Source organism: Taeniopygia guttata, chromosome 23, assembly GCF_048771995.1.
Source record: "Taeniopygia guttata chromosome 23, bTaeGut7.mat, whole genome shotgun sequence".
Classification (NCBI taxonomy): Eukaryota; Metazoa; Chordata; class Aves; order Passeriformes; family Estrildidae; genus Taeniopygia; species Taeniopygia guttata.
This window is the reverse complement of record NC_133048.1, coordinates 333875-350534: the sequence shown is the minus strand read 5'-3', so window position 1 is coordinate 350534 and position 16660 is coordinate 333875. Positions and strand designations below refer to the sequence as shown.

The window sequence follows — 16660 nt, the reverse complement described above, 5'->3', positions numbered from 1 at the left end:
AACAAGCAGTCACAAAAGTTTAGATATTATAGTAGAAGTAGTCACAAAGTAGAGGGAAGAATTTTTTAGTATTGTACAGGTGGGTTTTAGCACCTGTACGGGGGGTTTTTACTTTGTACATGGGGGTCAGAAGTTTTAAGATGGAGGGATTTGGGCCTGTCCTGTTCCTCCCTCTTTCTTCTTCCTTACCTCCATGTTCTTGGTGATGTTGGCACTCACAGGTTGGTTTAGAGTAGAAAAGCACCATTTAATATAGGTAATAGGCATTGGTGACAAACTGTAACCATGTAACACATAATGTCCCATATAAAAGATAGAAAAGCACCATTTAATATAGGTAATAGGCATTGGGGGAAAACTGTACCCATGTAACACGTAATGTCCCATATAAAAGATAGAAAAGCACCATTTAATATAGGTAATAGGCATTGGGGAAAAACTGTAACATGAGCTTAGACATAGTAGTGCAATAGCTGATATAAGTATGTTTGTATTAAAATGCTGCTTGGATGGGTAACACCCAATGAACACAGGATGAGGACACCTGTAGAGATCTGCCAACCATCAGCACTCACTATCTGATGACAGTGAGTATTCCAAGGCCAAAACTGAAGGTGATGATAAAATCTACTAAAACCACAGCCAAGGAATATTCACACTCTTTTGCTCTATGCTCTTTGTCTCCTATTAAACCTTTATTAAACTTCTTAAATTTTCCCAGGAGAGTGAATGTGTTTTTCACAATTTCTAAGTTATAATAATTTGGAGGGAAGAGGCTCATATTTTCCATTCCAAGGGAGATTACTGCCTTCCTTGGTAGACACCTGTCTTTCCAAGACAATCACAATTCAGAAAACTGGGCAATAGATCCTTATGCTTCTCTGTACTTTACACACAGGAAATACCAAGTCCCATTCTAAGTTGATTTTTTACTTACAGGTAATGATGTCAGCTGAATAGCAAATGCTGGACTTGCTCCTTCCTGCAGTAAGCAGCTTATCTAACAAAATAAATTAAGAACTTTAAGAACCAAAAATGTTAGGGTTTTGAGGTTTTTTTTAACAAGGAAGAACTGAAAACCTCAGGAAGTTTTCACTCCACACTGCTGATGGGCGATTCAAGACATGGTTTTATTAAGCTGTTGTTTGGCAATTATATTATTATTTACAGAAGTTTTCTTGTGCAACAAATTAGCATTTTTTGATATAATGGAAAGTTTATTAGGAAATACTTTCAATTCTCTGAAACAAGTTAGCACTTATCCACCTCCTGCCCAGAAACAGAAGACATACCAGCTGACAGTGGTTCACAGAAGGTTTTCAAGTCACATATCATAATTTTTGTTCATAAACATTAAAGTACATTGCAAATACACAAATGTGTAAAAACTGAGACTAATTAGATAAACTTTCTGCCTTGCAGCTCTGCCAGACTGTGTAATATTCTTTCAAAGAGAACAAGACAGCCATCTAGAGGGCATGAAAAATAAACTATCTTTAGATCACAGGAGAGCACTGAATAACCAATTCACTCACTGCAAGCCAAAAAGAATGAAATGGATCCACACTATTTTTAGTAGCTAAAAATCACACTACTTTTTTTTTTTTATTAAACCAGGCAGTTTAATATTACTTGGTATTTCAACATATTTCCTCTGACTTTCTCTTACAGATCTCAGATAAAGAATAATCAGTTAGCAGCCTAAAAGATATTTGAGGGTGGGAAGATTGATGGTGGGAGAGAGGGATGGGCACAACAACAATAAAAACTTGATTGTAAAAAATCAAAGTCAAGCAAGATGTGGACAGACTACAATAGCTTCTCTTTTATTTGCCCCTAAGTGACATAAAAACAGGGAATTAACATCATTCCCTTTATTTTGTTATGTCATAGGGTAAAAGGTTTTTAAAACATTTTGTTAGGGAATTACAGATTTAACCATATAATATGAGACAGCAACTTCCACTTTCCGTGACACTCTTCAGCCTCTCGTTCCCCAGCCTGTCTGGATGTCCAGGGTTACCCATCCCAGCTGCAAAATCCAACACTTCGTTGGGTTTCACACAGCCCGTGATTGCCCCACCCTCTAATTCGTCAAGAGATGACATTTCCTCCAAACTTAGTATCATAAGCAAACTTAATTAGCATCCCTTGAAGCCCAGCTTCCAGCTTGTGTATACCGACAGCACAGGACATTTTTACCAAATGTAAGCCTCAAAAAACGCCAGCATTCAGAAAAGGCACCTCTAGAACTCCTTTTTTAAAGGCTATATTTCTCCTTTTACCCGTTTCCACAACTGTCTGGGTAAAAAACTGTGCTGGGATAGTAAGAGAAGGAAAGGAAGGGAGAGGATGGGCACAGGCACCGCAGCAGGACTCAGTGGAAAGGCATTTTTTAAAGTCTTCTTGCAAAGAGTTACCAGAGCGCCGTCTACCGCGAGCGGCTGCTCCAAGCCCAAAACTCAAGCGCGCTATTCCCAAAGGGAACACGGAATCTTTCCTAAATGAGGACGGACAGAGGAACCCGGCCGGCCGGTAGCTGCCAGCCCCGCCGCGCCGCAGCTCCGGTACCGCGGGGGCAGCACCCGGTGGGCGTTTCACCGCGAGTGGCGATCATCACCGCGAGTGGCGATCATCACCGCGAGTGGCGATCATCACCGCGAGTGGCGATCATGACCGCGAGTGGCGATCATCACCGCGAGTGGCGATCATCACCGCGAGTGGCGATCATCACCGCGAGTGGCGATCATCACCGCGTGTGGCGATCATCACCGCGAGTGGCGATCATCACCGCGAGTGGCGATCATCACCGCGTGTGGCGATCATCACCGCGAGTGGCGATCATCACCGCGAGTGGCGATCATCACCGCGAGTGGCGATCATCACCGCGAGTGACGGCCGAGGATCGCCGGTCCGAGCCCAGGCCGAGCTGAGCCCCGCTCCGGCCTGAGCTGCCCCACGCTCCGTGGGGACATTGCTGTCCGTGAGATACAGAGCAAGAGATGCAGTGAGGAGGGATTTTTTGGGATTCCCAGCCAAACGATAGGCGCTTTAGACCTGCAGAACAGCAGAGATGCTGCCTTTGATTGCTCTGTCCCTCTTCCCAGGCTTGGCCTTTCCCTCCATCCCTCTCCTGTGCTACAGCTGGCGTAATTGCCAACGGGAAACTCAGCCAGTCATCAGCAACGCCCCGATGCCCAACAACGCAAAGCTTTGAAAAGTACCTTGCAAGGGATTGCTTTATTCTTCCACAGAAAGATGGGTTACCGTTTTGCCTATGCCCTGCCCTGTCAGCGCCATTCTTCTCCTTAAAAGCACACATACTCAGTTGTTTGGAAAAAAAGATCGCAGAACGTCCACACCACTATAGGTTCAGAGGAGGAAAAGGGGGGGGGGAGAGGGAAAGGCAGAAAAGTGAAGCCCCAGTTGCTGGTTTCCTCTGTAAGTTCAGTGCTTCTATTGGAGATACTGTGATACTGCCTTCCCTTTTCTCTAATAGGATCTCTCCCTGCAGAAGGTCAGCACAGGAAGGAGAGACAAGTTCCTACACAAGGGAGAAAATAAACCCTAATTCCTATCCTTCCTCCTCCCTGGGACCATAAAAAATTCAGAAGCCAAAAACTGTCTCTACAGCACCAACAGGCTATTAAGACTCCCTTCGTATAACAACATCTGATTTAGTTCAGCAAATAAAAGAAATACTATACACCTTACAAGAGACAAATTTAACTTTCAGAGCTTAGTTCTGAGTCAGCTTTTAATTAAGATGAAAGCTAAGGGTGACTAAATAGGAATGTAGTATTTAACTTTTTTTCAGTATACCATAGATAACATGGCTTTTAAAAGTTTGTTTAACCACATAGGCCTTTGTAGACTTCTGTCCACAAAGACAAGCAAAAGTAATAGTGTTACAGTTTGACTTTTTTTTAAATTTTATTAGCACAAAATCCTGTAGTGGGTGAAAAGAAAGAGAACATATGCATGTACTTAGAACATGGAAAACTCACTGCACAAATGGGGATTCTTTCTTCCTGTTATTTTGCCAATTACTTCTTCTCCTACCTTCAGAATTTGAACTGTGATAGTGCTTGCAAACTACAAAACCAAATCTTAAGAGCCTGCTGCACTCCCTTAATAAAAGCTCTGCAGTTCCATTAGCAAAAAGGGGCTCAGCCTAGATTTAAGAGAACAGACCTAGAGCACTTAAATTCCAGTTTCCTGCTGTAAAAAAACCATTTACACAGTATGTGCATTCACCCCAATGTTAATGCATGTATATTCAATTTTACATATATCAATGGAAGCTCATTCTATAAGCACAGAAGCAGTCCCATGGTTATTTCTATCCACATAAATACACCAGTTGCAGAGATGACTTCAATTAGTTTTTCTTGCAGAAACTTTTGTAGTGGGACTTGTATAGTTGGTCCAATGGCTTTGCAACACCTATACACACACAGGGACAGGTAAAAAGAGGCAAGGTCTTTATGGGCCAGTGGCTGGGCCTCCTGCACAGCAAGGCTGGTGTACACAATGACATCTGCAGTAATAATACCAATAAATTAAATAATTCACATAAACTGCCCATAGTATGAAAGTCAGCAGAATTCACAAAGTCAGAAAAACCACTATTCTAGTCAGATTGCACAGCGACAAACAAGAGGATGTTTGTCATAGTACAGAATCAATGTACTCTCAAAGTCCAGTACTATTAGTAAATTATGGCACAGTGAACTTAACTGCCATGCACAGATAACACCCTCAGACATTTTGCTAGGAATTGTCTTGATTATCAGTCAGAGAGTGGAGAAACATCCACCATCAAAAGTCAGTAACTTTGTAATTTCTTTGCTTGGGAATAGCTGAAAGTGGCTGCTTTATTCCAACAGATGGCAGACATCTCAGTTTAGTTAGCCATGCAATTGTTCCCTGAATAGGATTAATCACACAGATTTATGACATCCATGTTTTTGCAAAAGAGAGCAGGTAGTTTATTTCTGATTTTAATCCTTCCCTTCCATCAAAGGGGATATATCAAGAAGTGTGGTCTGAAAGCAAAGTATCACTATCTCTTAAAATGAAGCTCCAGGTCAGTTCTCTAAACAAACACATGATCACTACAACAGAGCTCTCTATCTTGCAACCACTTAACAAGCACAGAATTCATGAGAACTATGAGCACACCAGCAAGAACAAGAACTACTTAATGGAATGATTTGAGACCAGCCTCAGCAAGCAAAAAGCTTGAGTTTCACAAGCCTTAATAACACCAATTTTGTTTTTGCATGACAGGAGGTAAACTTAAGCCAAAGAGGATATTCTACAGATTAATTTTTTAAAAATTTAAAAAGTTAAGCAAGTGACTGTTCAGTGTTTCACACACAACCCAACTCAATTGTTTGTAAGTTTTGACCAGGCCATCAGTCAGACACAGACTGTTAAAAGAGGACTCCAAACTGAAAACCTACTTTTTTGCAATACAGCTGATTTCAAACTGACATCTCTAACTCCACTGGCCTCAAAGTATTTTCACAGTAGTTTCAGTTGCCCAACGTGAGTTACAATCTGCTGTTCCACAGTTAGGACCACTCTTCTCTGAAACATACTTCAGGCTTTCAGACTACTCCTCTCTCGTTCCACAAAACTTTGGAGTGAAGAGCTGACAAGTCTATCCAAGGTCTTTAGCTTTCCTCTAGACTGCATTCCTAGGTGTGCCATTGTGAGTCACTGCTTTCATATTTGAGGTGCTTGATTGATGGTTGCAGATCCTGTGGGAAGCAACACCTACTTCAAAAACTTCATGAATGGCTTTGCGGAAGCAATGGAAATTGTAGTCTATCAAACCTGTCAAGGAGAGGAAAAAGTGTGTTCAGATTGGCACATTTATGTGAACAGAGCTTCAAAATCAATATCAAATTTAAGCAATAGGTATTTTGCTACTTATTTAGTATAAATTCAGACTCAGAAGATTTAAGAAAGTTTTACTGATGCTAATATTTATTTGTACTGTCTCATTTTTTTGGGAAAAAAGATACTCATTTGGAATGCAAGGTGTATATTCATGACCAAACAGTAGGTAAGGGGCCCACTGCTCCATACTGATCCCACTAGAACAGATGGTAGAGACAGAGCTCATGTTAGCTACACAAGTCATTTTGGCAGGAGGATGTGATTAAAGTGATGATTCACAAATTTAAAAATACGACCTCATTATATCTATCTCCAAAAAGATAAAAAACTCCTCCCATAAGAAACTACACAAATTTAGTCACACAAAAATCAAGGTGACTTGTAAAGTCATATTCATATTTTACAGCTGATAAAAAATATTAGATAAAGGCTGTTCAATGGCAGAGAAGTTCTTACCTTTGCGTTCAAAACTCTCTTCTCTAAGAATGCAAACTAATGCCAGAAACTTTGTTACTTCCTTTAAGTACAGAACTGTTGTGTTATTGAGTTTGATAATTGCCATTGACTCTTTATCATAAGCACTTCCAGTGCCATCTTCTTTTAACCTAAAAAAGAACAAGTTAACCCAATGCATAATCTAATAGGCATGAACATGTAACTTCCAAGACAAACAGCTGTTAAATGCAGTTAGAAGAATATTACTCACACTGAACTAAGCAAATGGAGAACCTGCAATGCAGGTCTTAATACTATCAGTGAGTAAGACCATTATCAGACCTTAAGATTCTCAGGAAAGCCAGATCTAAACAGGACAGAGGCCTTCATTAGATACTATCACAGATGAGCAATTAAGAGCAAGCTACCAGTGTGCATTCTTTTGACGTTTGGATTGACAGCTCAATGAAATTACTTTTGGTAAATTAATACAAAGGCTTCCTTAGTGAGGCTGGGGCAGAGGATGCAACATGGAGCAGGACACTTTTTGGTCTTAAGCTACACCAGCCTGTATTTACAAGAAGAGATGAGCACGCTGTTTTCTATCTTCAAGTTATTAGTGATAGCTAAATTACTATAAAATTCAATGATGTATTGGAAGTTACTTCTAAGCACTCCAGAAAAAAAAAAAAACAAAAAAAAAAAAACAAAAAAAAACAAAAAAAAACCAAAAAAACCCAAACCAAACAGTTACACAACCCTGGATCAACCCATCAGGAGACAGACCATGAAATGCTGTGGTATTTTCTCGGTAGCACTGCATTTTCCAGGCTACAATCACAGTTCTAAGACAAGTTACCACTTCTTCAGAACTGCTTCTAAAGTCCAGTGGGAAGTATAATTCTGCTGTAAATTGTGAGATATCAGCACTATATGTATCCTTCATAGAAAGTCAGCAGCAGATGAGTTACCTCACAAATGTTATTCTGTTCAGACTGCAGCAAGTCTCCAAACAATGTCACTGCAAGTTACACTTATGGCATGCTATTGACCCCAGTTATTTGCAGGTATTTATGTACTTGCTCCACCATGCCAAACAAGACACAGCAGCATTCAGATTTTACATGAAACACAATTTCTACAAATGTCAGATAGCTGTCTAGGGCCACCAGTAGGGAAACAAACCAAGTATAAATGCTGCCAAATAATTTGGATTTATTTCAGTTACTCACAGAACCAATGTGCTCTAAAGATCAATTGATAACATTTTGCTGCATGACAAAGCCAGCAAAAATTGCACAGTTTGTAACCTATTCTACACCTTCAGAAGACTTTTTTCTCTTTTTCCTAAAAGTATTCATCACTTACCCATATATACAGGAAACATCTATCACTACATCAATCATGTCACAGCACAACTCATATGACTGCATGTCCACAGGAGAACTGTCTGTTGCAATGTAGATTTTGCTGACTACATCGAAGAGAAAAGCTTTTTCAATCCCTGAATTCTTCAGAAAGAGAAATAATTTGGATTAATTTTTAAAGTCTCAAGTATAATTCATACATTTTCACATTCTTAGTAGCAGAAAATGGTTTAAATACATGCAATTTAGAGGCTTTAAGACAGATTCAAGATTTAGAGCATGTACCTTATAAATACAATACCCTTGTTGCCACAGTACAAATCAACATCATATAGATGACAAAAATAAAACAGGGGACTCTGTTACAATTCTTTTTAATTTATTATTTAAGTAATCATTATTAAGGTTACATTTTACTATGCTTCCAGAATCCATATTCAGCAATTTACCTCTTCTGTGTGTTTCTATTAACTCCAGAAGAGCCATAATTACATCCTCCTAAGGAACTGGGCTCAGAGATGAGATATTTCATAGCAGTATGCTGACACATTTTATGCCTGTAGTATCTTGGCAGCTCAATTTCTGCATGAAGCATTTGCCATGCAATTTAACATGCAGAGCAACAAAGTCAGCTTCTGAAGTTAAAAGTCCACGAAAAGTACCACATTATAACTACAGGAAAGCACAATGCCATTTGTAACTGAGCACTTTGGTAAAGTGCATATGCTCATATTAAGTTCAGAAGCCTTCTGTGGTTCAATTTATCACACATACACTACTGGCAAAGCTTCTTTCCTATTTATGCACCAGAAGCATTCCTTATCTCTTCCTAGCTAGCCTGAATACCCAGGACAGTGTCCCGAAGACATCCAAACAATCTTTCTGGAATCAAGATTACATCTTCATGGCACTGGGCAAGGTCAACATACCCTTTATCCACTGGGCCCGGTTATTACAAACAGTCCTCTACCAAACAAGCATTATATGGTAGCATGGGGTGACATGTCTAAGTGTCCAGCTCCTCCTGGATGTAGATGTTTTTTTCTTTGTTGCCTCACAGACAACTTAAATGAGATGGACTCGTCTCTAGGGTGATATTTTATTTGATTAAAAGTACAGAGCAGCAAATTTCTCTTTGCTGCTAATTCCATAAGAAACACAAACACTAAAAGAATAAGGGCAAAAGTCTCACAGGTCATATGAAATAGACAGCTAAGTCCAAGGCCAAGTTCATATTATCAAAAAAGTCTCTGGCTAGTACAGCTACATTAGACTTCTAAGTGCCTTAGCAAAGTAATCAGTATACCCTGCAGGCAGGAAGCCTCCATCAGCTGTTATAAACAGGCAAAACACACTTTGTCAATATTTAGAGAAAGCCCACAAAGCACACATCAGTACAATTTAGCTGTGGTAAAGAGCTTTTAATATAGAAAACCAAGTTGCCAGAGTACACCTACACAAGTGCCACCCAAATCTCTCAAGAGCAGATCTAGACAGCAATCTTTAGCGGAAGAACTTGCTTTACCATTCTGGGAATTTCATTCAAAGTTCTGTTAGATGAACACTTACTGATATGAAGATATTAAGTAGATTTTCCAGGGTTGGCAGTTGTGGAATGAGCTTCTGTACCACTTTACTGAAGGCTTCAAATATTGAATGGTCATAGATACTGGTCAAATAAAAGCTGAGAGGAGGAGGGAGGGCAAATAAAGAAAAAAAGAAAAAGAAGATTCAAGAGTATTTCCGAATTGTAACAGAAATGTTAAAGTTACATTTTCTAACATTCAGGCCTGCTACTTTTGCCTGGGATGCCTTTATCACAAATATGTCTGGACATTGCACAAAGAACCAAGGTTCTGAGCAGATGGAGTACATATGAAACAGATTTTCCCCATCCTTGAGAGATGGGAGACCAAAAATAAAAATTTGAACATTGTTAGAATGCAGTTGGGCCACACAGTGCTTATCACAAAGGTGTAAAATTCAGATTTCTTCCAGTCCTGTTCCTGGCCTTCCACTATTTTCACATTAACATTGAGAGATACTGGCTCCACAGAATCAAAAGAACAACATATCCAGAGAAAAGACAGCTTGTTTCAAAGGTGTCTGTAGAAGACACCTTAAAGGTGAGCCAAAACTCAAGTAACAGACTAAGCTTTTAGAACCAATCACACTAATCACAGGGAAAAGTCAGTGCAAGTCAGGACTGGAAGGCAGAGGCTCCCCTCTCTCTCCCTGCCCCTCCAGCCCACATGCACAAATCTGTTACAAATCTGTCACACTCAAGGTGAAATACTTTCAATTATCACCAAGCAGGGATAAATCTGTTGATTGGAATCTGATACAGTAACCTGCCTCTTTTCTAGTCAGCCTAGCAGCTGAGGCTTGCTCATAAATTCAGCAGTGTATCTTATTTATGCAAGCTGAATCAATATTAAGAAACTACCCAGACCTTGCTCCAGTTGCTCCAGTATTACATCTAAAAGCCTTTAATCTGTATGCATATCAGCAACAGTATGAATCACATATGCCAGAGTCTTTAACTCACCTAAGGTGAAGTTTCTCAAGCCCAGCATCTGTAAGATCATCATTAGCCCTCTGATGAATATCCCTCTGAGTTTCTATTTTATGGTCATCTGATAAACCATCAACTTTATGAATAAAAACTTCAAAGTTCATTTCTGGGTTGACCTTGTAGGCTTTTGAAACTGTAATGTGGAGTCTTGTTAAAGCTTCCATGTAGTCATCCTGTAAATCAGTTTTGGCAGGAATGAATGACAAAGTTGCTGCCTGACAACTATTCCATTCTGCATAAAGACAAAATATTTCAGTGCAAGACCTTCACTTCTGTAACTAAATAGAAGTATGTGACAGACAAGAGAATACCTTGACGTGTCATAAATCCAAGCAGCATAGATTCTTTATGTCAATTAAGTTTCATTAGCTATACAAGACTTCAGAGCAAAAGTTGGGTTACACCCCAACTCCAGCACAAGGGAGCAGTGATCTCCAAGATGTTCCTAATAACCAGAAAACCTCCCAAGGTGTAATTCCCAGGTTTATTAGAAACTACCAGACACCCACTAGTACCAATATTGGAAACTGAGGTCAGAAGTGTGTTGTTATTAATTAAACTCATGAGCAGAAAAAAGGGATAATTCAGACCATCTAGCTGAGCATATTCTCCCTATTATTACAGAACAGGTACGTTCAGAGTTCAGAGCCCTTTCCACTCTCTCCACCAGCAGCATATGTCCAGTCACTTCACCAAAACAAAACCACACACTAGAAATCAGATTGCCAATGCATCTCTTCATACACAGCAGAAGCCTTATGAACTTATCTAAAAGTATAATTTACTGGCCTCTTGATCATTCCTTTCACACAAAAAGCAAAATTAAAACTTCCTTGTGATTTGTATTTACCTGGGCATCAATAACATATATTAGAGCACCTGTTCCTCTGAAGATCATCTCATAATCAAATGTTGGATCAAAAAAGTCCATCTGTCCAGGAAAATCCCATATTTGGAAGTTCACAAATGAACTGTTGGAAATATCATCCTTGTAGATTTTGTTGGTACTTTCCAAGAACAGAGTCTCATTGGGAGACATTTTGTGAAACACCACCTGTTAAAAGAACACAAATAATAGTGTAGATTTTACCTTATTAGAATAAATTAGTGAAATATTTATGACTTGAATTCTGCAAGTAAGTTTACCCATTCTAAAATGAATACCTTCCTTTTGGTAAATAGACAGCTTCCTGCATCAGCTAAGGAAATTCCCTACCCCTGAGAAGAATCAAGTAACTGAATACAGTTAAACATTTTCATAAATAACCCTACTGGCTGAAGGCACAGACATCCAAGTTACTCTCTTTCCCTGCAAGACTAGCACAGTGTTTTCAAATTCTGTTACATTCAGATCTGATATAAAGCCAGTTAATTAAATAACTGCAAGCTTTTAAGAACTTTTCCTTTCCAGTCTTAGAAATTCCTAAAGGAAACTTTGCTTTTAGTCTGGTGTCAAGTGTTAAAACACAACATAATCGGATGGTTCCTAAACAACAACAAAGAGTACAAAAATAACATCTCAGTTTTAGAGAGCCAGACAGCTAGGTAGTTTGCCATCTATTAACACCTCCTTTTGAGTAGAGAATCACAGAATGGGTCAGGTTGGAAGGGAGCACAGTGGAGTTATCTGATCCCTGCTCAGGCAGGGTCATCGCAGAGCACATGGCACAGGATTGCATCCAGACAGCTCTCGAGTAGCTCCAGTGAGGGAGACTCCACACCCTCTCTGGGGAGCTGTTCCAGGGCTCAGCCATCCACACAGTAAATAAGTCATTCCTCATATGTAGGTGGAACTTCCTGTGAAAGTTCACCAAAGAAAGGATGAAGGATTTCACACCAGTTGGCAAAAGCAATTTAGCTGCAGGATGACAAACATACTCATTGCCAGAACTCAAAAAGCCCCACCGGGATTTTAGCCCTTCCTTGTACAGAACCAGCAAAAGCAGCCTGTAGCAAAAACAGTGTCAACAGAGAACGTTGTGCTAATGCAACTCAACTAGACCATATGAAAATTACTCCAAACAATGCAGTCATACATTAGGACTGCAAAAAATTAAAGAAGTTTCATATACAACACTTGGTAAATCTAAAAAACTTCACAATAGGGGCGGCAAACTTGCTAATCTTGGTTTCTTCAAATGCTTCATACAGTTACAGAAGTCATTAGAGACCTGATGCAACAAACTGTCAAAAAAACTGCAAGACAAATACCTCCACACCCAGTACAGTTTAGTGAGGTTCAAAGTAATACTTCAGCCTAGATTTTTAAGGCCAAGGGAAAGAATTTATTTCCTTGGGACAAACATCTTAGGAAGCCAGAGTCTAAATGAAATTTTAAACAGCAGGATATTTGAATGGAGAAGTAAGAACACTTCTAGATACACAGCAGCTGTACTGCATTCAAGGTTTGCAGCTTAATTTTCAAGTATTCTGAAATCCACATTTCTTTTGGAACTCAGCATCTCCCACAAAAGCAGGACAGAATTAGTAGATTCAGTTTAAAGTTAGTAAGTCTCTGGGAAGCAGCACTGTCACCTCCTTTTTCCTTTTTTTCCCAAAATAGCACATTTCATCAGATTGATGTTCTCCACCTGAACTCTTTCCAGTTCCCTATTACATCAGTACATACAGTAAGTCCAGTTATGCAAGTTTGCACATAAATTTATGAACTGAGGCAATCAGTGCATTCCCAAAATCTACCGACAATTCGCTACTGAATATTCACAGGTTACACCAGCATGGAAAACCCAATTGACCAACGGAGAAAAAAAGTCCCTCCCCAGGACCCTGGCTTTTTCTTTTGTGAGTGTTCTCTTGTCAATACTACTCTCAGTAGAAGAATGAAATTATTTAATAATTCGTGTTTTTCACAGAAACTTCTAGATAATGACAAAGCCAATGCTTTCCCCAATACAGTGCTTATCTTCCATATATCCCTATTTTCTGGCAAGCGGATAAACAGCTAGTGCCCAGACAGAAGGGCTAGGTCTGCCTATGCCTATTTTTGAACTAGAGAGATTTAAGAGCAGGGGCGCTGTTAATAAGAAATTTCTTTATATTAGACTTTGCTCAGGCAGCCTCACAATGAGGTCCTAGGTACCAGAATCATGGCTTCTAATTCCTAAGTAAGGTTGGTAACTGGCAAAAGAAATATTCTATGTCCCCTTACTGCATATTCAATATGAGACTATTCCTTTCCTACACAACTACTGGAATAGGCCCTCAAAGAATTGAAGACTACCAATCCTGGCCATAAAAAAGTCCAAAAGCTACATCTATAAAGAGACTTGTAATGGCTTGAAATCTGTCTGTAATCTGGAGCTCCTGTCTTCCTCTAGTTTTTAGGGTTCAATTTTTTCAAAATTGGATAATACAATCAGATCTCTAATAAGAGTCTACAACGAATACCATTCACATGACTAAAAGAGTTAGAAAAAGGCTTTCAGTGAAAGCAGTACATTTGCACATACAGTGGGAGCATTTGACCTAAATAATGGGGAATAACTGATAAGGCTAAAAAGCAACAACAATCCAGTCTGCCACTGTATTTTAGCATAGCACAATGGAAAAGATCTCACTAACAGAGGCCAAAATCAGCTTAGAACTCATTCGTTTACTGTAGTCTTGGATCGCCAAGCAGTCTGCATAAGATTGCTAAAAGAAGCAGATGCATACCTTCTATATTGCAATGTCCATAAAGGCTTCTCTGCACAAAAACTTTATAGAAATCTCTGTAGATTTTCACACTTGCATCTGAAACAAATTTGAGGCCCTTAAGTCTAGAGCTGAGACTTATGCATTTCGCTAGTAACATCTTCCCATAAAAATATCACCTGGAAAGTTCACAGGAGGGACTGCAAACAACATTTGCACTGAGGAACAAGGATTGTTCTGACTGCTACAATTCTAGCGAGCTACCTGGCAAATGAAAAGTCAGTTTTGTCTTATTTTTATTAATAAACACTAGTGACTTCACAAAGCTACCGACAAACCTAAGGCACCGGAACTGTTTTATTTCCTCCTTGAGAAGTGACGCTCGTTTACTCCGGCTAAAGGAAACCAGAGGCTGTCTTTCTGCTCACACAAAAGCAGAAGTCTCTCTCAAAGCATCAAAGGGCACAACAACGGCTCAAGTCTTCCAAGTGGAAGCACTAACTAACCACCACACACCTATACCACGTAACAAAACAACTCATTATAAATTTCACAGCAGTGTCTTCACTTTTTACTTCTGAAGCCTTAAAAGTGAAGAAATACACAAAAGCTACAACCTATGCTACACAACCTTCCTCTCTAGGGCAGACGATCAGAGTCCATTCTGGAAAGTAAACGTCTGTAAGGAGGAGGCTCCCGTCGCTCCAACTTCGCCACACGGGCCCACAATAGAAAGTAGAAATTGCCCGAACGGCAGCACAGCAGCGAGAACCAGCTCGGCGCCGAGAGGCAGCGCGGCAGGCAGGGCGGGGAGCCGCCGGCTGCCCCTCACCTTCTGGATGGAAGACTTGCCGCTGCGCCGCAGCCCCATCAGCAGAATCCGCGGCTTGGAGTCCGCCCCGCCCGCGCCGCCGCCGGGCCCGCCCGCGCCGCCCCCGGGCCCACCGGGCCCCGGGCCTCCCTCCAGCTCCGCCTCCTCCTCCTCCTCCCCGTAGCCGAAGTCCTTGGGGAACGAGTCCGCAGCCCCGAAGCTCCCCCCCACCAACGCCGGCTCCTCCGCTGTGCCTGGCGCGCCCGCCCCGCCGAACTGCAGCGCCATGTCCGCCCGAGCCCGCCGCCCCGCAGCCGCCAGCGCCCGTCCCGGGGCCTCCTCCGGCTCGCCCAGCCCCAGCCGGCACGGCCCAGCCCGGCCCGGATTGGCCGCTGCCGGGCCCCGCGCCGCCGATTGGCTCGGCCGGGCGGCGAGCGAGGAAGGCTCCGGTCAGACGACCCGAGTCACCTGACGGCGCCGCCGCACGTGAGCGGAGGGCGGGGCCCCGGGCGGAGCGGAGCGGAGAGGCCCCGGGCCCCGGGCGGAGCGGAGCGGAGAGGCCCCGGGCGGAGCGGAGCGGCGGGCCCCGAGCGGAGCGGAGCGGCGGGGCCCCGGGCGGAGCGGAGCGGAGAGGCCCCGGGCGGAGCGGCGGGCCCGCTCCGGACAGCGCCCGCCGGTCCCGCCCCTCCCGCTTCGCCCAAGGCGCAAACCCAACCGTGGCAGGGGAGCTTTCACCGAAGCGGCCGCGTAAGAAAACGTTACCTTGCGAAGCAATAGTCTTCATTAAACAGTCATTAAGTTTCTTCTAGCTGCCGTGGTGTAAGCTGGCACTGAGCTGAAGCTTTAACAAATCTTTGCTATTTCATCACAAACTTAATTTAAGGTTCGTGACATCCAAGTGCTTTCAGAGGGAAGGAAATACAGTTATGAAAACTGTAAGTTTGTGTTACTTCCCTGGCACCGACACCGACAGTCAGGAGCCCATGCCCTGTGATGCCTCGGCTAACACCTTTACCTGCCTGGCTGCTGCTTTAGCAAGACATGCCAGCCACATTACTCAGACAATACTTTCCTACAGCATTACCCTCTCCTCTGTTTCCACATGGTGCAACTTAATGTTCTAGCTTACATCCAAGGAAACTTTCTTCTCTCCTTTGTTCCAGAGGTTGGGGAAATTTTTTCTTGCCTTCCTTGTTTGGCTTTAGTTTGTTGGTTCAGGGCATTTATTTCTAATTAATGCTTTACAGACTTAAAACAGTATTTCCCACTCATTTTACTTCTCTTCTGGTCTGTTTAGGTCAACAGATACACAAGTAAGGTAAGCAATTATTGCATTCACTAGCCCTTGATAACAATGACTAACAAAAGTTCTGATCCATCCTACCATATTTTCAAGATAGTTTTAACTTCCTTATTTTTATGATGGGTTTTGCAGACTAACAGCCAATAAATCTAATACATAAGACAACTACTGCATTTCATTTCCCCCTTCCTTTACTTTTCCTGTCGTCCACTGCCATTAAAGTACCTAGTTTTAGGGTAGGAACAAATGCAGCTCTTTAAAATATTACTATACTTTTATTTATTATTTTAACAAAGGTCTAGTTTGCATTTCAGAAGAGTCATAAAACCAATTCAGGGAGAGAGGGAACATAGCAAAATTAATAATAAAAAGTCACACCCACATGTCACCCCTCTTGGATTTTATACTCCTTGTTAGATGAATCAGAAGGCAGAACTCCCCACCCTGTAGTGTTACATGTACCACTCTAATTACACAGGGCTTCCATCACAAATAAGAATTTTGTATTATGTTCAGAACTGCACATGCAGTATCTGGATCAACTCTCCAAAGCCCAGTTTCTGGGAGCAGAGACATGAATTGCATGGGAAGAGGTTCACCTCATG

General features: G+C 41.5%; 1 protein-coding gene across 1 annotated transcript; it reads right to left on the bottom strand.

The window, feature by feature from the left end:
• Window positions 1-1111: 1111 nt before the first annotated feature.
• Window positions 1112-15184, bottom strand: RRAGC (Ras related GTP binding C). The gene is made up of 7 exons (XM_002197954.7): window positions 14774-15184; window positions 11138-11341; window positions 10261-10460; window positions 9282-9396; window positions 7714-7856; window positions 6367-6515; window positions 1112-5844 (listed from the first exon to the last, which is right to left on the bottom strand). The coding sequence occupies exons 1-7, from the start codon at window positions 15038-15040 to the stop codon at window positions 5693-5695; spliced, it is 1230 nt and encodes a 409-aa protein (XP_002197990.1). The 5' UTR covers window positions 15041-15184; the 3' UTR covers window positions 1112-5692.
• Between the last annotated feature and the right edge of the window lie 1476 nt (window positions 15185-16660).

Bases quoted from the DNA above. Each gene is read 5' to 3' on its own strand.
- RRAGC (XM_002197954.7), bottom strand. From the start codon at position 15,040: ATGGCGCTGCAGTTCGGCGGGGCGGGCGCGCCAGGCACAGCGGAGGAG. The intron at 11,342-14,773 runs GTGAGGGGCAGC...TTCTTTTAACAG, and splicing joins GCAAGTCTTCCATCCAGAAG to GTGGTGTTTCACAAAATGTC. The intron at 7,857-9,281 runs GTAAGTGTTCAT...CTCTTTCTGAAG, and splicing joins TACTTAATATCTTCATATCA to AATTCAGGGATTGAAAAAGC.